Source organism: Chiloscyllium plagiosum, unplaced genomic scaffold, assembly GCF_037043375.1.
Source record: "Chiloscyllium plagiosum isolate Xiang-an unplaced genomic scaffold, Cpla_swu_hap1 HiC_scaffold_18, whole genome shotgun sequence".
In the NCBI taxonomy this organism is placed as follows: domain Eukaryota; kingdom Metazoa; phylum Chordata; class Chondrichthyes; order Orectolobiformes; family Hemiscylliidae; genus Chiloscyllium; species Chiloscyllium plagiosum.
The window spans coordinates 11,735,992-11,757,598 of record NW_028270156.1 but is presented as its reverse complement, the minus strand read 5'-3'; the positions used below and the strand labels follow the sequence as shown (position 1 = coordinate 11,757,598).

Genomic DNA, 21,607 nt, shown 5'->3' with positions numbered 1-21,607 from the left:
AACTGGTGAAATCCGAGTTCATCCCTTGTGGTTGGAGGGTTCCTAGCCGGAAGATGAGGCGTTCTTCCTCCAACCGTCGTTTCGCTGTGGTCTGACGATGGAGGAGTCCAAAGACCTGCATATCCTTGGTGGAGTGGGAGGGGGAATTGAAATGTTGAGGTACAGGGTGGTAGGGTTGGTTGGTCCGGGTGTCCCAGAGGTGTTCTCTGAAACGCTCTGCAAGTAGGCGGCCTGTCTCCCCAATATAGAGGAGGCCACATCGGGTACAGAGGATGCAATAGATGATATGTGTGGAGGTACAGGTGAATCTGTGGCGGATATGGAAGTTTCCTTTGGGGCCTTGGAGGGAGGTGAGAGGGGAGGTGTGGGCGCAAGTCTTGCACCTCCTGCGGTTGCAGGGGAAGGTGCCGGGAGTGGAGGTTGGGTTGGTGGGGGGTGTGGATCTGACGAGGGAGTCACGGAGGGAGTGGTCTTTACGGAATGCTGATAGGGGAGGGGAGGGAAATATATCCTTGGTGGTGGGGTCCGTTTGGAGGTGGCGGAAATGACGGCGGATGATGCGCTGTACATGGAGATTGGTGGGGTGGTAGGTGAGGACCAGTGGGGTTCTGTCCTGGTGGCGGTTGGAGGGGCGGGGTTCAAGGGCGGAGGATCGGGAAGTGGAAGAGATGCGGTGGAAGGCATCGTCGATCACGTCGGGGGGGAAATTGCGGTCCTTGAAGAAGGAGGCCATCTGGGATGTGCGTTTTTGGAACTGGTCCTCCTGGGAGCAGATGCGGCGGAGTCGAAGGAATTGGGAGAATGGGATGGCGTTTTTGCAGGGGGCCGGATGGGAGGAGGTGTAGTCCAGGTAGCTGTGGGAGTCGGTCGGTTTGTAGTAGATGTCCGTGTTGATTCGGTCGCCTGAGATGGAAATAGAAAGGTCGAGGAAGGGGAGGGAGGAATCTGAGACTGTCCAGGTGAATTTGAGGTCGGGTTGAAGGTGTTGGTGAAGTGGATGAACTGTTCCATCTCCTCGTAGGAGCACGAGGCGGCACCGATACAGTCATCGATGTAGCGGAGGAAAAGGTGGGGGGTGGGGCCAGTGTAGTTGCGGAAGATGGATTGTTCCACATGCCCGACCCAGGGACATGAAGAAAAGTCAGAGATCGGCATGAGGTAATATAACCAGTGGGGCTGAATGGGCTGAATGGCCTTCTGTACAGGAACATGTTGTAATTCTGTGATTTTTGGATTGATCCTCATCCCCAGTCGGTGACAGTGTGGCCAAGATCTGTCAGTTTAAAGCACAGCTTTTCCTGCAATTGACTCCTTAAATTCTTCTGCAGGGCAATCCTTGTCCTTTGTGGCTTTATTGCATCTCGGTTCTCAAACAGGTTTCAAAGCAGTTGTCATCTCTTTTTTTCCCAGGAAATAGATTGCTTATACAAAACAGAAATTGCTGGAAGAGCTCAGCAGGTCTGGCAGCATCTGTGAAGAGAAATCAGAGTTAACGTTTCGGGTCCCATGACCCTTCTTTCTGAGGAAGGTCACCAGATCCGAAATATTAACTCTGACTTCTCTTCACAGATGCTGCCCAACCGGCTGAGCTTTTTCAGTAACTTCTGCTTTTGTTTCAGAATCTGCAGTTCTTTCAGTTTTTAAATTGATTGTTTATGTTGCTTCTTCCTAGAGATGGTCAATTCACATGTTGCTTTCAATCTTTGTAGTGTGGAGGTGCCAGTTTTGGACTGGTTTGGACAAGGTCAAAAATCTCACATCACCAGGTTACAGTCCAATGGGCTTATTTGAAACCACTAGCTTTTGGAGCACTACTCCCTCATCAGGGAACTCCAAAGCTAATGTTTTCAAATAAACCCGTTGGACTATACTCTGGTGTCATGTGATTCAGTCTTTGTGTAACACCATCCCTTCATCCCAAGAAACACTCTATTCCAGAAATACTTATTGCTGATCCTTTCAATCCATGACATTATTAAAGTTGTAAAGTTAACATTACCACACTCCTCAGCCTTACCAATTGACTGGGAGTGTGTAGAGATGCTGCACGCTGTTGAATTTCCCAATCTTTCATGACGTGGTTGAATTTCCCAATCTTTCATGACGTGGTTGAATTTTTCACTTATGAATTTGAGGGCCATTGCTGCTCATGACGATGCCGGAATGAGATACCGGCTGAAGTGTCCTTTGGAAGTCTCAACAATAGCCACTGAAGTCAGCTGGTCCACTTCCAGTAGACAGAATAGCTGTCTGCTGTGATAAAATAGTCAGCTTGTAACAGTGTAAAGAGATCGAATTCTGGCTTCATCCACAGTTAACCTGGGATTGTCCTGCCCCATGTACCTGGTCTAGCAATTTGCATAATCCAAGACCCAGTCTACCCACTGATTCACAACCTCAGCACTTCTGCAAAGATCAATCTCTCCCTGAAGTGTAAGCTTGCCTTCTCTCAGTAGGTGTACGTTTTTAGATTCATAAAATCCTGACAGCACATGAAGAGACCATTCAGGCCATCAAATCTGCACCAATACGTCTAAGAGAATACTACAAATACACACACCCTCCCTCCACCCTATCCCCATTATCACACATTTACCATGGATAATCCACTCAGCCGAGATACTATGGGTCTTTAGCCAATCCACCTAATCTGCACATCTTTGGCTAATGGGAGGAAACTGGAGCACAATATGTTTCAGATATATAACACAACAGTGTACTCAACTTGTGATGAGACTGCGCCATTAAGAGAGATATTCTGTCCTGTTTTCCATGCAGAGGTGTGCTGCCACAGTGGTGATGATATGTCTCCTTTAGACAGGTAAACAGCTTGTGAGATCTCCCTGGGTGAAATAAGCCAAAGGAATCATGAGCGGGTGGGGTCAGGGCTCACACAAACCCAGGAAGCATTATAGTGTGGCTTTCTGTTGGACAAGAAGGTTTCTGCTGGCTGCTGCTCCAAACATTTGAGTTCTCAGCTGACAGAGTGAAGTCTTAGCCAGTGAGGCTTCCTTTTAAAAATCAGAAGGGGCAGATGGTTTTTTTCCTTCTGAAGTGGAAACAGACAGCATGAGAGAATCATAACTGTTTTCCTGGATTACATTTCTTGCCAAAGGGTGTTTTTATGGATTGTTATCTATATTGGATGAGTTAGTGTTTAGTGAATAAATAATATATTAACTTGTTAAGAGTTTCCATGAAGCAAAGTTATGCCAATATGCCCCTTTTTGAATTTTAACTGTGTTATAGTAATAAAGTTTTAATTAAAACTTAATGGTGGACCAAAAAATCATAGCTGGAACACTGTAGCTTACACTTGCCCTTAACTAAAAATATAAGTTAGGATCTAGACTTACAATACTTTGGTTGGTGAGGAGGGAGTGGTCTGCTTTGCCAGGTGAAAGTGAGGACTGCAGATGCTGGAGATTAGAAGTCGAGAGTGTGGTGCTGGAAAAGCACAGTAGGCCAGGCAGCGTCCAAGGAACAGGAAAATCGATGTTTCAGGCAAAGGCCCTTCATCTGCTCTGGTCCATAACAAACCTAAGCACTTTATTGAAGTGTGCCTCCTAGTGGGCATTACATGACTAGGGCAGACTAGGACAAGGATCTTTCCATCATTAACTCTTGATCCAAACACTGTTCATCTCTCTCAATGCCCTCCAGCTTTTGCCCACCTGAAACTCAAGTTGATATCCTTGTTTCTTGCGTTCCTCATTCTTTCCCTATATTTGATCATACTCTCTCGCCCAGGAAATACCAGTTCAGCGTTCATTGCAGCTAAGTAACTGAAGTCACTGGCCTTTCTTTCCAATTTTTCTTGCTCACTGCTTTGCCACTGAGTTGCGTTTCCCTTCTCTTATTTCACTGCACTCTGCACAGAAATGTACAGCATACAAAATGAGCATTTCCCTTTCTCAAATTTAAATTTTACCAGGCATACTTGGCTTTGGATCCTCTTGATAAGTACCTCTCCCTGGACTCATCAGAAGCTGCACTAAGTTGGTCAGGTAGAAGTTCATAAATTTTTACCACTGACATGTTTAGTCTCCATCAAGTCTACCATCTCTACTATTCAGTTGCTAACATGATGGATTGTTTGCAGTGTCTTCTGCGTTCTTCTCCTGAACTGGTTAGGAGATAGACCCTTGGATCCTATTTGTACTGAATAGGTTATATAAAAGAGTCTACAATCTATCAATAATCTGCTATTGCTGCCAATTGTAAAACTTAACAGGTCCAAGTGTGCAATGGTTCAATGTTGACCCATATGTGATTGTGATTCTATGTTAGTTACTACAAGTTATAATGTATGATCATATTAAAGCAGTAATTCTCACTGAATCTTAGATGACCATATTATGCCCTGAATGAAGGTCACAACTTGCACTCACATTGTCTGTCATTCATTTTTAATCAGATTCTCAGGGGTCTCCTCAATTTCCCAAGTGTTCTCCTCCGATTATCTTTCACTTCCCCCTTCCTTTTACTTTGACTACATTTTGAAACCTATTGAACTTCCCAAACCAATCAGCAGTTTAAATCTAAAACTGCATCATCCAGTTAAAGAAGTGCCAGGGAATGTTTGCTCAGATTTTGATTTTCCAGCTTCACTTAGTCATTGGTACTTTAGTCAGTTGCAACTCCAAAGGACATGTTTTTGGATTTGAGACAAATACTGTCCTTGTGGCCTTTGTAATGTAACCAAGACCATTAGCTTAAGCAGAGATAGCTGCCTTTCCTCGCTTTTAACAAGTTGTATGTGACCTTGTCACTTCCTGATGCTGCCTGGCTTGCTGTATTCTCCCAGCCTCCTGCTTGTTGACCTTGTTCCCTAGACATAACAAATATTGGTCCAATACATGCTCTTCCTGAATATAAAATACATCTTTCATTGAGTATTTTAATTTTAATAGTCTGTTCTCTTTTCCTCGCTACCACAGCCATATCTCCTTCCTCAGCACAGCATCTGCAGACCTCACTTTCTCCTCTCTTTTCCTATCACCTGGTTTATTTATGTCATACCTAAATGTTATTTACAAAGAGTCAGGGGATCAAATACAATCATATTAACCAATGCAATATCATTGTTTTATTAACTGGCACCTATTGGTCAAGGAGTATGCCAGTTGATCAAAGATTCCGGATAATCAAGGGGTACACAACCACAATAAACCATGACCAAATGAAGTTTCGAGATATCAACATCCCTCAAAAAATCTTTGTAAAAACATCAACACATGACTAAACTCAATGTAAAAACATGCAGTCAGTAATAGAAACATAATTCAGGGCTATGTCCTTCATTGCCATATTTTATTTATGATTTGGAGATGTTGGTCTTGGACTGGGGTGTACAAAATTAAAAATCACCTGACACCAGGTCATAGTCCAACAGGTTTAATTGGAAACACTAGCGATCGGAGCGCCACTCCTTTATCAGATGGTTGATGAAGGAGCGGTGCTCCGAAAGCTAGTGCTTCCAATTAAACCTGTTGGACTATGACCTGGTGTCAGGTGACTTTGAATATTTTATTTACACATTGCGGTAGACTTCCTTTTGTAAACTATATAGAAGTCGCCTTTCCTCAATGAAATTGACTGGAGCTTATATTGTGGAGGTGAAAACCAGTTCATAACTATAATTGCAATTTATCTAATTTTGATTATATGATGGAATCTTACGTTGAATTTGTTAAACTGGGGTATCTGCTCACATTGAATTTCATCAGCCATTTCCTGGACCATTCTCCTCAACTGTCTAAATCTTGCTATAGCCTCCCTACCTCCTCAGAACTACCTGCCTGTCCGCCTAACTTTGTATCATCGGCAAACTTCGCCAGAAAGTCCCTAGTCTCTTCATCCAGATCATTAATATATAAAGGGAGCAGCTGCGGCCCCAACACTGAACCGGGGACACCACTTGTCACCAGCTGCCATTCTGAAAAAGAACCTTTTTATCCCAACTCTCTGCCTTCTGTCAGACAGCCAATCCTCAATCCTCAATCTTAATCCTCAATTTTGAGGCCTTAGTGAGGATGAAGGAGTAAATTACAAGAATGTATGACTTAGGAATGTGAAAATAAAATTTGCTGGAAAAGCTCAGCAGGTCTGGCAGCACCAGTGAAGAGAAATCAAAGTTTACATTTTGAGTCCAGTGACCTTTCTTCAGAATAGAACATATGATGGCTTTTTTAAATCGAGTATAGTTCTCCTAAATTGCAGGAACCTAGTGCATGTTTTCTATTAGCCTGGGTCTATCTGATGGGCAAATTGGGAAATTAGTATGCTTTGATAAAATTTGCAATCTTTGTGATGACTCTGGAGATAGTAAGACCTAATTTCCAATATACCACCCTTAGTGAGGCATAACAGACTGTTTGATATGAGTCTGGGAGTTACACAGTGGGTTACTTTGGGAATATCCTTTGCCACCAATTTCCTCACCTTACATTTTCATGACCCTTTACTCAAATCACCTGCTCCTTCTCCTTCCTCGGTGCAACTATTACCCATCTTTGTGTTCCCTGTCCTCAGTGTGCAACTCCCACCATTCATTGCCTGCCTCATCCCCACCTGTGACACTTCCCTCTGCATCTCAGTTTCCTCTCTCAATGCATCAGGATGCTTCCGACAGCCAGCCACTTTAAATTCCATACCCTCCCTTCTCGTTCCACCCAACTGACTTTAATCTGAAGTTTTAGAGTTGAGTTCTGCTCCAATATCCTGCCCAAGGCGGGTTCACTAACATTGTGCAACGTAGCTGGTTTACTTGGGCAAGTCTGTTGACCCAGTCAGGGTTTGTCTCTTGCACTGTGAGCATTTCACAAGGAAGCAGGATGGCAACACATTGGAGCTGTCTCCTGGACTGGGTGGCCTGTTCAAGTTACAGGCCTAACACTGCAAACTTTTGCATAAACAGATGTCTTGGTTATCAAGCAGCCGCATCAGTGAAGTCATTTGTACTCACTGGAGCGTGAAGGAAGAAATTCAGCCTGCCTACTTCACACTTCATGTGAAATCAGGTTATGAATATGTGTGTTATCCAATTTTGTCTAACAAACTCATGCCACTCAATGTAATCATAATAGCTTGAAATGCAAATGAGTATTCATGGTATAGTAATGAATACAAAATCATGAATCCTGTCTGTCAGGTTCTAGGGACTTAATAGAACCCTTGCCTTTAACTTAAATTTTTGTCTCCAGCCTAAATTACCTCCACTTAGCCTTCATAAAACTTCAGGAAGATCCAGAAGATCTTGCTTGTGAGATCTGTTTCATCTTCTGCTTTCATTTCAAATTACACACATCCACAATATTCTGCTTTATACGTACGTCATAAGAACATCAGAACTAGGAGCAGGAGTAGGCCCTTTGAGCCTGCCCCGCCATTCAATAAGATCATGGCTGATCTTTTTGTGGACTCAGGTGCATTTGCCCGCCCTCCGTCCATAACCCTTAACTTCTTGACTGTTCAAAAAAGTTATTTCTCTTAACTTTAAAAAAAACATTCAATGAGAAAGTCTCAACTGCTTCCCTGGGCAGGGAATTCCATAGATTCACAACCCATTGAGTGGAGAAGTTCCTCATCTAAGTCTGCTCCCTACACCACCAGTGATGAGGGCCTTTGTTTGACATGAGCATACTTGAGAGGTTAGAGTCAGTCTCCTCAGGATGGAGAAGGTTAAGAGAGAGCAAGTTTTGAAAAGAATTGTAGCTCAGATTGAAGTTCTGGATGTCAGGTTGCTTGCTGAGCTGCAAGGTTCATTTTCAGAGGTTTCACCATCATACTGGGTAATATCATCAGGAAGCCTCCGATGAAGCACTGGTGTTACAACCCGCTATCTATTTATGTGTTTAGATTTCCTTGGATTGGTGGTGTCATTTCACGTGGTGATGTCATTTCCCATGGTGATTTCACTTCCTGTTCTTTTTCTCAGAGGGAGAAAAGTTGTTCAATGTGTTTAATGTCATGAACCATTCGAAATGAAAACAAGATCGGTAACCAAAGGGCAATAGGCTGAAGGTGACAAGCGAAGGAGTCGCGGTCAATTGTGGAAGCTTTTATTTTAACACAATGTACAAACATGTGCAGTGGGAGCAGGGCTAGGCCACTTGGCTCATTGAGCCTTCTCCACCCATCGCTAAGATCATAGCGGACCTGATTACTGCACATTCCTCCTCTCCAATAACGTTTTACCCACTTGATTAACAAGAAACTATCCATCTCTGTGTTAAAAAAATGTAACTATTCTGCTTCCACCACCATTTAAGGGACAGAGTATTTCTTATTCATTCACGGGATGTTGCTGTCACTGAGTCAGACCAGCATGTATTACCCATCCCTTACTGCATTGTGTCAACCACCTTGCTGTGGGTCTGGAGTCACATGTAGGCCAGACTGGATAAGGACGGCAGATTTCCTTCCCTAAAGGATGTTAGTGAACCACATGGGTTTTCCGTGACAATTGATTCATGACCATATTAATTTCATATTTTTCTTGAATTCAAATTCTACCATCTGCCATGGCAGGAGCTGAACCCAGGCCCCAGGATTAATATTCTAGCGATAATACCACTTGGCTATTGCCTCCCTGAAAGACATACAAACATCCAAGAGAAATTCTTTCGATCTTTGTCTTGAATGGGCCACTCTTTATTTTGAAATAGTGGCTGACATACTCTCAAAGTAGAAATCTCCCTTTCTCCATGCACACGATCGACACCCCTACCTGAAGATGTGTTGCAAGTCGATATGACCATAACTGTCAGAAAAGAATCAGGACTCAAAGGGGACAGAAACGAACAATGTACCGGCAGGGGAAGGGGGGGCGGGAGGTGGTTTGGGGGGAGGTGGGACAGAGGGGAATGAGTTGGGAAATTGAACTTGTTAAATAGCACTACTAAAGAATTAGCACAAACATAATTAGGCATTAGAAGGGGCTTCTTCTGTGCTCTATTGTCATATGGGACAATAATAACATCGGTAGAGATACAGCGTACCAGTGTACAGTGTTCTGTCTTTGCTCCTCTTGTTCAGGGTTCCAGATTGTTTTCATTTCAAAATGTATTGAGCTTAAAAGTCAAATAGAAAATTATTTAAGCAATCAATAAAGAACTGGAAATCTAAAACAAAAACAAAAATAGCTGGAAAACTCAGCAGGCCTGGTAGCATCTGTGGAAAGAAATCAGTGGTAATGTTTCAGGTCCAGTTAACCTTCTGTTTTTATTTTAGAACATCACTTGGTCATTTGGCAAGACACAACTTTAATATTAACAAAAAAAGTCACTTTGTCGAATTTTTCTTCTTCCACTCAACAGGACAGTTCACAAGACTACCAATTCATGGGGAAAGCCAGCATTTATACTGCATGAGAGGAGAGTGCAGAGGAGAGGGTGTACAAATAAATGATATCATCCATCAGGTTCACAGTGTGGTGCACTAATGTGTACTGGAAACAACAAATGGCCATACACAGTGCCCTCTTATTTGCAGACAGCAAGAAAAAGTACACACACTGCACCTATTTCAACTCAACAAGACAGACGGCTACCATTTGTTGGTGAATTTTTTAGGAAAATGCCCTGACCAATCAGAGTCAGTTTGACAAGTTTAAAATTTAAACAAAGCCAAGCCATTAACTGTCACTCATAGATGTATTCTAGTGAGTTTTGAGAAGATTTGTAGCTCAGGTTGAAGTTCTGGATGCAGGTTTGCTCACTGAGCTAGAAGGTTCATTTCCAGATGTTTGTTCACCCTACTAGGTAACATCTTCAGTGGGCCTCTAAATGAAAGCTTTGCCCAAGGCCCACTGAAGATGCTACCTAGTAGGGTGACAAAACATCTGGAAATGAGCCGTCCAGCTCAGCGAGCAGACCTACATCCAGAAGATAGGTGTATACGCCATGGAAGAAAGGAGGCTTATCAGGATAGAGTAAAGGGAAGACCTTTTAGAATGGAGATAAGGAGAAACTTCTTCAGCCAGAGAGTGGTGAACCTATGGAATTCATTGCCACAGAAGGCTGTGGAGGCCGGGTCATTGAGTATATTTGAAACAAAGATAGCTAGGTTCTTGATTGTCAAGGGGATCAAAGGTTACAGGTAGAAATCGGGAGAATGGGGTTCAGAAATTTATCTGTTATAATTGAATGGCAGAGCAGAGTTGATGAGCTGAAGGACCTAATTTCTGTTCCTATGTCTTATGGTCTTATGGTCTTAGGAATTTGCCTGGACTGCAGAGTTGCAGTTGTGAAGACAGATTAGACAGACTGGTTGTTTTTCTTGGAACAGAGGAGACTGAGGAGGGTCGGGGGCAAGATTGAGGTGTATAAAATTATGAGGGGTTAGGACAGGGTAGACAAGAAAAAAATGTTTCCCCTTGATGGAGGGATCAATGACTGGGGGTATAGATCTAAGGTAAGGAGAAAAAGGCTTAGAAGGGATATGAGGAAACACTTTTTCACTCAGGGGCTGGTAGGAATCTGGAACTCATTGCCTGTAAGGCTGGTAGAGGCAGAAATCCTCATAACATTTAATTAGTATTTAGATGTGCACTTGCAATGCCAAACCATATACGTTTTGGGCCAAGTGCTGGAAAATGGAATAGGAATCATTAGCAGGTTATTTTTGACTGGCAGAGATGTGATGGACTGAAGGATTTTCCTAAGCATTATGGATCTGTATGACTTTTTGAACTCCTTTATCAGTCGGACTCTATCTGCCAGCTGATCAACACTCTTCACTCATACAGTATTAATGTTGTTTTTGCCCTTGACTTGAAGGTGCTGATGTTGGACTGGGGTGGACAAAGTTAAAAATCACACAACACCAGGTTATAGTCCAACAGGTTTATTTGGAAGCGCTAGCTTTCAGAGTGCTGTTCCTTCATCAGTTGGTTCCATTCCGAAAGCTAGTGCTTCCAAATAAACCTGTTGGACTATAACCTGGCATTGTGTGGTTTTTCCCTTTGAATGAGTAATCTTGTGAGATGTCTTGAGGAGATGAAATGTTGCCCTTTATGAGCAAGGATGTTATTTCAGCAAGAATGTAAGACTTGTTTTTCTTTCTAATGTACATTTAAAATTAGTTTCACGGTAGATCCTTTGAGGCGTCACACTTTCTGGACACTGGCAGTCGGGGGTACGTTTACCTGGTTAGGAATCTACGGAGTGAACCAATCCACCATCCAAAGGTGCATTTCATGCAGATCGGAAAAACATGCTAAAATGTAAGTGAAAGACTGTTTGTTTGCTTGACCATCCAAGGTGGTTAAAATCATGCACATTTACATTGACCCATGCCCATCGTTACGCCATTAAGGGTGAAGGATGTTTCTGCTGTGAGGTGGAATCTTCTTCCTTTTGATTCACCAACTGACAGTCTCAGTACATTCTACAACCAAGTAGGGCATTCTCAGCTCTTCCCCCCAACAGTATGGCTCATTCTTTCCCTCAAAAAAAGTCGTCCTGAGTGTATCAAATGTGACATTTGTAACATTCACAGAACATATTGGAGAAACCCTCATACCATTTAATCAGCATTTAGATGTGCTCTTGCAATGACAAACCCTACACCTTTTGGGCCAAGTGCTGGAAAATGAGATAGGAATCATTAGCAGGTTGTTTTTGACTGGCAGGGATGTGATAGGCTGAAGGGCCTTCCTCTGCGCTGTGGATCTGTATCACTCAATGATTCTTTAAACTCTTCTATCAATCAGAGTCCACCTGCCAACTGATTAACACCCTTCACTCATACAGTATAAAGGTTGTTTTTGCCTTTGACTTGGAGGTTTGGCAGCCTCTGAGGAGAAAGAAACAGAGTTAACCTTCCAAGTTCAGCATGACTTCAGAACTCTGAAGTCATACTGGACTTGAACTGTTAACTCTGTTTTTCTCTCTCCACAGATGCTGCCAGACCTGCTGAGCTCTGTTTATTGTCTGTTTTTTTTTCCTGATTTCCTGCTTCCACAGTGTTCTGTTTTTGTCTAATATGATATTTGTTTCCTTTCACACAACAAGCATCCAGTGACCTCAATCAGTGAGGTTATCAGGTCCAAAATTAGGGACAGATTTGTGCTGTTGGCAGGACGGTTAAACTCCATTTCACTTAGGATCCTTACAGCAAAAGATATGAGGTTATTATCTCTTCAGTCTGGTTCCATTTACACACAGATTCTGGACTTGGGCCACAGCATCCCCTATCTCCCTAATAAAAATGGCTTCTGTCACAAAGTTGGAAAATGTGGCGCTGGAAAAGCATAGCAGGTCAGGTAGTATCCGAGGAGCAGGAGAGTCAATGTTTCGGGCATAAGCCCTTCCCCACACGGTTCACCACTTCACCAGTTTCAAAATCTCCCCTCCTCCACCTCATCCCAGATCCAACCCTCCAACTCAGCACCACCCTCTTGACCTGTCCCACCTGTCTATCTTCCTTCCCACCCATCCACTCCATCCTCCTCACTGACCTATCACTATTACACACCACCTGTATCCCCCAGCGCCTTCCCAGCTACCTTCCCCCCAGCCCCACCCCCACCACCCTATTTTTCTCTGAGCCCCCTACCCCTTCCACATTCCTGATGAAGGGCATATGCCTGAAACATCGTCTCTCCTGCTTCTCCGAAGTTGCCTGACCTGCTGTACTTCTCCAGTGCCATACTTTTCAACTCTGACTCTCCAGTATCTGCAATCCTCACTTTCTCCTCATCACTGACACAAAGCTGTCTGTAAAATGTATTTATAACAATCATTGCCTATTCACTCTGCTTAATAAATGCAATACCTTTCCATGTGTCGCTTTATTGCAAAATGCAATGCCTAAATGAGTGCACAAAAGAATTGAAGACCATCTTAATAGCTAAATGTCATTCTTTCTCTGAGGTCTACACAATGAGTCTATTCGACTGAAGAGGTAAGTTCTCAACAACCCAATTAATTCTATTCGATTGCAATCACTCCATAACTTGTTGCAATATTTAGAACTAGAATTGGAATTAGGTTTATTGTCACATGTACAAATTATAGGAATACAGTGAAAAGTGGACAATGTCGCCACACAATATGCCATCTTAAATACAAAGTACCTCAATACAAAATTTAGGTGCTAAAATAGATTAGGTACAAAAATAAAGAAATAAAAAGAAAAGCTAAACGTTCTGCATTGCAGTTCTTCATTGTATAAATTAAGAAAATTAAGAAATAGAGTTAGAAGATAAATGCTGCAGTCCTTCTATAGCCTGCAGTCTCTCTCGCTCTGCGTTCCACATGTAGTCTTGCTCTCATTGCACTGCTGGGCTCAAGCATCTGTGTCAGGCTGACCGATATGGGCCCCAGTCCACCGGCCACTCCACTCCAGCCCTGCGACCACTGGCTCAGGCCTACTGACCACTGGCCATCCAGCTCCACACGGGCTAAAAGAGGCTAAAGGCTTCTGAGTGGATGACTTATGTTGATCTCCATTTGGCCAGTGTTCAGTCCATTAAACTTAATCCAAGTGATATCATGAAACGGCTGAAAGGCATTGAACACAGCAAAGGCTAGTATCTAATGACAACATCCTGGCAACAGTGAAGTCTGAAAACTTTGAATCACAGAGGTCTACTGTAGGAAAAAAGTCCCTCTGACCAAATTAAGTCTTCGTCTATCAAAGACAAGCAACTTGAACTTCAGAACTAGCTGTGCCCGTAAGCCAAGCAGTCCCTGTGCAGGTGCAATACCGGCCTCAACCTAAGAATGTGGAAAATTGTCCAGATATATCCGTCCACCCACAGGACAATCTAATCCAGCCAATTAAAGCCCCATTAGTCTACTCTTGATCATTAAGGAAGTGTTAAATCATATCATCAACTGTGCTAGCAAGAGACACTTGCACAGCATCAACCTACTGACACTCAGTTTGAGTTCCTCCAGGGTCATTAGGTTCTGGATCTCATTCCAGCTTTGGTCCAAACATGGACAAAAGAGCTGATTTCCATGCATGAAGTGAAAGCCACTGCCCTTGACACCAATATAACACCTGACTGAGTACAACATTAAGAAGTCCTAATGAAATTCATGTCAATGGGAATTACAGGAAAACTTTCCACTGCTTGGAGTCATCTCCATCACAAAATAATCTGGTTGTGTCTGTTGGAGATCAATCATCTCAGCCTCTGGACATCATTGCAATAGCTCTCCAGGGTCCTGTCTAGTCCTGATCCTCTTCAAAGGTTTCAGCCATGACAGGGGTATGCAGGCTCAGTGGATTAGCCATGGTAAATGCAGGGTTAGTTACAGGGTTAGAGTAGGACTCTGGGTCTGGGTGGGATGCTCTTCAGAGGATTGGTGCAGACTCGATGGTCTGAATGGCTTCTTTCCACCATAAGATCAGAGATGAAGACGACTGTTGATGTTCACACAGTTTTCAGTACACATTTATGTGCCTTGAAGCTGCTGTATCCAGAGGCAGCAAGACCTGACAAACAAGGGTCAAGTAACATTTGCATCACAAGATGACTTCCTGTGAACCAAAATAATCTATCCACCTTTCCTCATCAGCATTACCATCTTCAAATCCACCATCATCAGCGTTCTGGAGGTTACCAGGTCAGCCATATGGGCTGGAATTTAAGCTGCCCCATTCAGGGGTCTCAAGGTGGGAGGGCATGTAAAATCCAGCAGGAGGTCTTTCCACAGTCTACCCACCCGGCCTGATATTTTGGAGAGTGTAGTGAAATTTTCACAGATCAACACATGCTTGGGCCTATTGAAGCCCTTCTGTGATCACTTAATGGCAACCCAAGAGTCTCGTGTAACAACCACTGGAGGGAGAGCAGTCCCAGACCATGCCGAGAGCCTTGGAGTCAGATAAGGGGTGTGGGAACCTGTTTAAGGGATTCCAGAGTCCATCGTTGACTCCCCACTCACTGACTCCCCTTTAATCCCTCCCCCCAATTGGTCTCTTGAGCCCACCCACTTCAAGCCCTTGCTGAGGCATCAGGCTCTGGACCTTCCTGGTCTGATTGGCATGTCGGGACTGCCTGTAGTCCCAGCAGTGGCCACCGATCCCAGCTGGTGCTATTACAGAGCTATTGGCATCCTGAATGATTGGCAGATTGCCAAAACAGTGTTACCTCCTGAAACAGAGGCAAGTGTCTTGTCTTAAAGTGACAAACTCTCACTCCCAGCGTTAAATTGTTGCACAGTAGTCATTGCAATTGTTAGTGGGTCCCTTATCTAACTTTTGAACTGGGAACTGTGACACCCCATGATGTCCAATACACAAACATTGTACATGTGATAGAGGTCAGAGGCTGGAATTCTGCTGCAAGTGGCTCGTCTCCTGTCACTAAGTGACATGTCCACCACTTACACAGCACAAATCACGAGTGTGGCAGAATACTCAACACTTGCTTCAATGTGACAGCTCCAACTAAAACCAAAGGGTTCAACACCACCTGGGACAATACACGTGATTGACACCCCACCCACCACCTTTAATATTCGCCCCCTTTGCCACTGACCGCACACTGGCAACAATGTTGAAGAAAATTAAAGGTTAGGAGTGTAGCAGCTCATCATAAACCTCCTTTGGTAGCACTTTCTAAACTCATTAAGTCTACCATCCAGAAGATGAACATCACCTCGATCATCACTGACAAGTTCCCTTCCAGACCACACACAATCCTGATTTGGAACTGCCTCACTGTCACTGAGTTAAAATCCTGGACTCCCCAACACTGCTCTGGGTACACCTGCAGGTGGACTGTTTCAAGAAAAGCACCTGGTTGTCTCTGGAGCAATTAGGGACAGGGAACAGATGTTAGCTTTGTCAATGGCACTCATATCCAATAAAGAAATAATAAAGAATATCTAAGTTCTTATCCCAGGGCACTGTACCTGAATTTGCTTGGACTCTGGGTCATCATTGTCTGTGCGGTATTCTCTGGACTGGTGATGTATAGCTACTATGTAACCTGTGATCCATGGACTGCCGGATTCATTTCAGCTTCAGACCAGGTAAGCAACAGGTATTCAAAAAATTGAAAATTTTATTTTTACATAAATCTACAAATTAATTGCAGCATTTATAATGATTATTACAAACCACTGTAGATTAGAGCTGACTTTCTCAGTTATAAACAAATAGATATTACAAACATAATATGATCCCTGCCATGTAGCAAAGGGAGAACGACTCAGGAAACATGTCTGGTCTGCACGCACCAAATAACCCCACTGCCCTGTGGCCAATCACTTCAACGCCCTCTCACACTCCCCCAAGGATATTCATGTCCTGGGCCTCCTCCACCACCAAATCTAAGCCACCCACCAACTGGAGGAAGAACTCCTCATCTGCCACCTCGGGACCTTACAACCACACAGCATCAACATCAACTTCACTAGTTTCAAAATCTCCTCTCCCCATACCTCATCCCAGGTCCAACCTTCCAACTTGGCACCACCCCTTGACCTGTTCCATCTGTCCATTTTTCTTCCCACCTATCCACTCCGCCCTCCCCACCGACCTATCACCATTGCCCCCATCTGCATCCAGCTATCACCATCCCATTTACCTTCCCCCTAGCCTCACCCCACCCTCTATTTATCTCTCAGCCCCCTTCCCCCTCCCGATTCCTGATGAAAGGCTTATGCCCGAAACATTGACTGTCCTGTTCCTCTGATGCTGCCTGACCAGTTGTGCTTTTCCAGCGTGATACTTTTTGATTCTGACCCTCCAGCATCTGCAGTCATCACTTTCCCTCAGTTTAACCATCTTCCAACTTTGGGTTCCACAGGTTATTTGGCATGCAGTGATGTGAAGGTTACTCTCTGAATGTATCAAAATCAGATGCTTAGAAGCATCCTCTGATACTATTGAACAGCCTAATTAATAATTCCTTCATGCCTCTGCTAAACTGAGAAAATCCAAGCAGATTTTCCAATAGATAGACAGTCGCTGTCAGCATAGATCACAGTTGTGCATTGGGGAACCTACAAAATCATAAAAGACTCCAAGACAATTGCTGAAAAAATGAATTTCGTCCTGGTCAATTCACCTACATCTGGAAACTCTGAAAGTCTCGATTAAAACAGAAACTTCAAATGACACGATAAAATTAAGTAAATAGTGAGTCATGCAAAGTTAGGCTATTAAATACACATTATAACTCCCAAGCAATGATTAAACTGAACCCATACGTAATTCACACAGCCCTAATAATATTTCCCACAGACCAGTTAGAACCCCCAGACTCTGAATCAACTCTTCCCAGGAACCGATACACCCCCCCCATAGGCTCCAGCAGACCCCTCTCTCAAAGGGTTCCCACTTTGTTGTAGGATTTGACCCACACAATCCAAGTTGACACCTCTGCCATTGGACCCTAGCAGCCATTCCCTTTTCTCTTCTCTGATCGGATGCAACAACCCTGTTGCCTGAGCTTGACCCATACCCACCATATCTGACACCCAACTCCCGCAAACCCCACTGGACCCTATTGGAATGTTCTGCCAGAGGATGTGGATATAATAGGAACATTCATGAAGCACCTTGACAGGTACGTAAATAGGCTGTGAGTCGAGGGAGACAGCCAGCGCAGAGGCAGAATGTTTTTAGTTTAGCAAGGCATCATGTTCCAACACAATATTGATGGGCCGAAGGGCCAGTTTTTGTGCTGTACTGTTCTTCTTTGTTCTTTGAGATGCAAATGCACACAAACCAGCCCACTTACTAATGAGCTTCTTGTTGTTAAAACTTTTAAATGGTAAAACTGTCTTTATCCAAATGTATATAATGGACATAGACAGAGTAGATGGTAAGAAATGTTTCCCCTTGTCGGAAGGATCAATGACTGGGGAAATGATCATTAAGGTAACAGGCAGAGGTTTAGAGGAGGTGTGAGGAAAACGTTTATTCACTCAGAGGATGGTGGAAATCTGGAACTCTCTGCCTATTGCAGTCCTAAAGGCAAAAAGCCTCATAATATTTAATGAGTATTTAAATTAGCATTTTCCAAGGCATACAATAGGCCACGTGCTGGAAAGTGGGATGAGAATGGTCAGCTGGTTGTTTTTGATTGGGTTGAAAAAAAATCACACAACACCAGGTTATAGTTCAACAGGTTTATGTGGAAGCACTAGCTTTCGGAGCGTGGCTCCTTCATCAGGTAACTAGAGGGGCAGGATCATAAGACACAGAATTTATAGCAAAACGTCACAGTGTCATGCAATGAAAATGATATAGTGAACAAACCTAAATTGCTGTTAAGCCTTTCATCTATGAGAATGGTTTGCAGGTTTTGGTTCATTAATATGCAAATCCCAGAACTTCTTTCCAGTCACACTCTCAAGATAACTTAAAGTTTTATAAAAACAAGGTGACATCTTAGCTCAGCCAATGTATTAAAGATGTGAGGTTAGAGTCTGTCTGTATCCCAATCTTGAGTCAGACTGGTTCTATTTCCAAAATAGGAATTTATAAAATGTTACATGGATTGACTGCCTGCATCAACTGCCTGCAGGTTGTGTGTGTTTTTAAGCAAAATAGAATGTATCTGCAAATACAATTCTGCGAATGAAAACTCACCCCATCGACTCATACGTGTGTGTGTGTGCGCGTATGTGAGGGAGACAGAAAAAGAGACAGAGAGTGTGTGTGTATGAGTGTGTGCATGTGAGTGTGCGCATGTGAGAGTGTGTGTTTGTGTGTTTGTGCTTGTTAGAGTGTGTGCATGTGTATAAGCCTGTGAGAAGGGGTGTGTGTGAGTATGAGCATGGGGGGTATTTGTGTGTGAGTCTGAGAGAGAGAGAGACTGGCCTCAACCAGCATCTTAGGTTCATGTCACACTATAGGTGACCCCACTACACTATACACTCTCACACACTCTTACATACTTACACACTCACACAGACCCTCTATCATACACACGCTCTCGCATACATTCACCCCACACTCTCACACATGCACATACCTTCTCACAGGCTTATAGTCAGTCACACACACGCATACATTCTACCAAGTATGCACACACACAAACACACAGTGTCTCATGTGCACTCACACACTCAGACGCACACACTCACACTCTCTTTCTCTCTCACACATGTATATATACACACACACATACACCCATATGGGGTGTATGGGGTGAATTTGCATTTAGAACATAGAAAAGTACATCACAAAACAGGCACTTAGGCCCACGATGTTGTGCTGAGACTTAATCCTAATGTAAAATATAGTAACTTAACCTACGCACCCCTCAACTCACTGCTATCCATGTGCATGTCCAGCAGTCGTTTAAGTGTCACTAATGACTCTGCTTCGACCACCACCGCTGGCAACGCATTCCATGCATTCACAACTCTCTGCGTAAAGAACCTACCTCTGATGTCTCCTTTATACCTTCTTCCTAATATCTTCAAACTATGACTTCTCGTACTAGTCAATCCTGCCCTGGGGAAAGGTCTCTGACTATTGACTCTATCTATTCCTCTCATTATTTTGTACACCTCGATCAGGTCTCCTCCCTTCCTCCATCTCTCCAGAGAGAAAAGTTCGAGCTTATTCAACCTTTCTTCATAAGGCAAGCCCTCCAGTCCAGGCAGCATCCTGGTAAACCTTCTTTGCACCTTCTCCAAATCCTCTGGATCTTTCCTATAGTAGGGCAACCAGAATTTGCAGAATTGTATTTGCAGATACATTCTATTTTTGCTCAAAAAGCACACAATCTGCATATAGTCAATGCAGGCAGTCAATCCATATAACATTTTATAAATTCCTACTTTGGAAATAGAACCAGTCTGACTCAAGATTGGGATACAAATAGACTCTAACCTCACACCTTTAATACATTGTCTGAGCTGAGATGCCACTTTTTTATAAACCTTAAGTTACCTCGAGAATGTGATTTAAAAGGAGTTCTAGGATTTACAAATTGATGAACCAAAACCTGCAATCAATTGTAAAAGATGAAAAACTTAACAGCAATTTAATTGCATGACAATATGATATTTTGCTATAAATGTGTATAAAAGTATGTATTTGTGTGTGTTTGTGTGTGCTGTGCTTGGTAGAGTGTGTGCACGAGTATAAGCCAGTGAGAGGGGGTGTATGTGGGTATGAGCGTGGCGGGTATTTGTGCGTGTGTGTCTGAGAAAGAGACTGGCCTCATCTGGGATCTTGGGTTCATGTCACACTATAGGTGACCCCGCTACACTATACACTCTCACACACTCTTACATACTTACACACTCATACAGACCTTCTCTCATACACATGCTCTCTCTTAGACACACACACACATACACCCCCCCCACACTCTCCCATACACATACCTTCTTATGATCCTGCCCCACTAGTTACCGAATGAAGGAGCCACGCTCTGAAAGCTAGTACTTTCAAATAAACCTGTTGGACTGTTATCTGGTGTTGTGTGATTTCTAACTTTGACCATCCTAGTCCAACACCAGCACCTCCCCATCATGTTTTTGATTGGTGCAGGTGAAAGACCAAAGGGGCCTTTTTTGTGCTGTAGATCTCAGTGACTCTTTTGATTATGACGCACTATGGGTCACATTGCTCACGGGCTGAGAAAACTCCAAGCACAGTTCTTAGGAAACATTTTCCTGATAGATTTTACTTTTGTTTTCTCTCTTTTGCAGCTGATGCCTTATTTTGTTATGGAAATATTGGGACACTTACCAGGACTTCCTGGGCTTTTTGTAGCCTGTGCATTTAGTGGCACACTTAGGTCAGTACGTCGGAATATCCACATTTATATCACGCACTGAAATTGTTATGTTAAAGCATACTAGTAGGTTGTAAACATGTTGCGGTGTTAATGCTTTTGTCCCCCTGGTTTATAGCACAGTAGCTGCCAGTATTAACGCACTGGCAACTGTAACATACGAAGACTTTGTGAAACAGTGCTTCCTCAATGTGTCAGAAAAGACAAGTACCTGGATCAGTAAGGGCTTGTGTAAGTACTATCTGTCTACATTACCCATCAAGTTTTCAATTGAAAGAGGGTTTGAGGTGAACAGAAATATAATCCACTTCCAGATGTCCTGAACAGGTTTCCTCCTTCAGAACCTGTGTGCTTTTGTGTAGCTTTGTATTAATGCGTGTCAATTTTGTTCTGACTCTGAGCAATTCACTCCAGCTCCCTCCCTCAGTAAATTCTGGTTAATACAGTATTACCATTGCTGTCACACTATTGCAGTTATTATGCGCTGTATATTTTTTCTGGGTTTGCACCATAGTATATCCAGTTAACTAAGATTGCATTATGTTGACAATTTTCTCCAGGGATCACTTGTTTTCCAAGATCATAAATAGGGTCTTACCCTTTTCACTGGAGTCTTAATTTAGGAATTTTCCTAGAAGGAAAGCAGGCTTTGAAATATTATAGAAATGAGGCAACAGTAACATCTTAAGATTTTCCTTTTCATTTGCCTGGAACTCAAGTCTTGCAGAAACTTGAACCAAACTAAATTGCTGCTGTCCTTTTCCAAGCCAGCACCAAATTCACCTACTGACTGAACTATGCTGACTGCTCACTTGTCATCACCTCAATCCTCACCTTTTCAGTTTTTAAAATCCCACCATAGTCTCAACATCACCCAGT

At 43.2% G+C, this 21,607-nt stretch overlaps 1 protein-coding gene across 2 annotated transcripts in view; it reads left to right on the top strand.

Annotated features, from left to right (window-relative positions):
• The window catches only part of slc5a12 (solute carrier family 5 member 12), a 66,336-nt gene that overhangs the window by 16,792 nt on the left and 27,937 nt on the right, over nt 1–21,607 (top strand). For both annotated transcript variants that reach the window (XM_043705425.2, XM_043705426.2), the window contains exons 6-9: nt 11,087–11,227; nt 15,866–15,995; nt 20,643–20,731; nt 20,847–20,959. In XM_043705425.2, the coding sequence (XP_043561360.2) occupies nt 11,087–11,227; nt 15,866–15,995; nt 20,643–20,731; nt 20,847–20,959 (473 nt within the window). The remainder of the gene's footprint in view (nt 1–11,086; nt 11,228–15,865; nt 15,996–20,642; nt 20,732–20,846; nt 20,960–21,607) is intronic.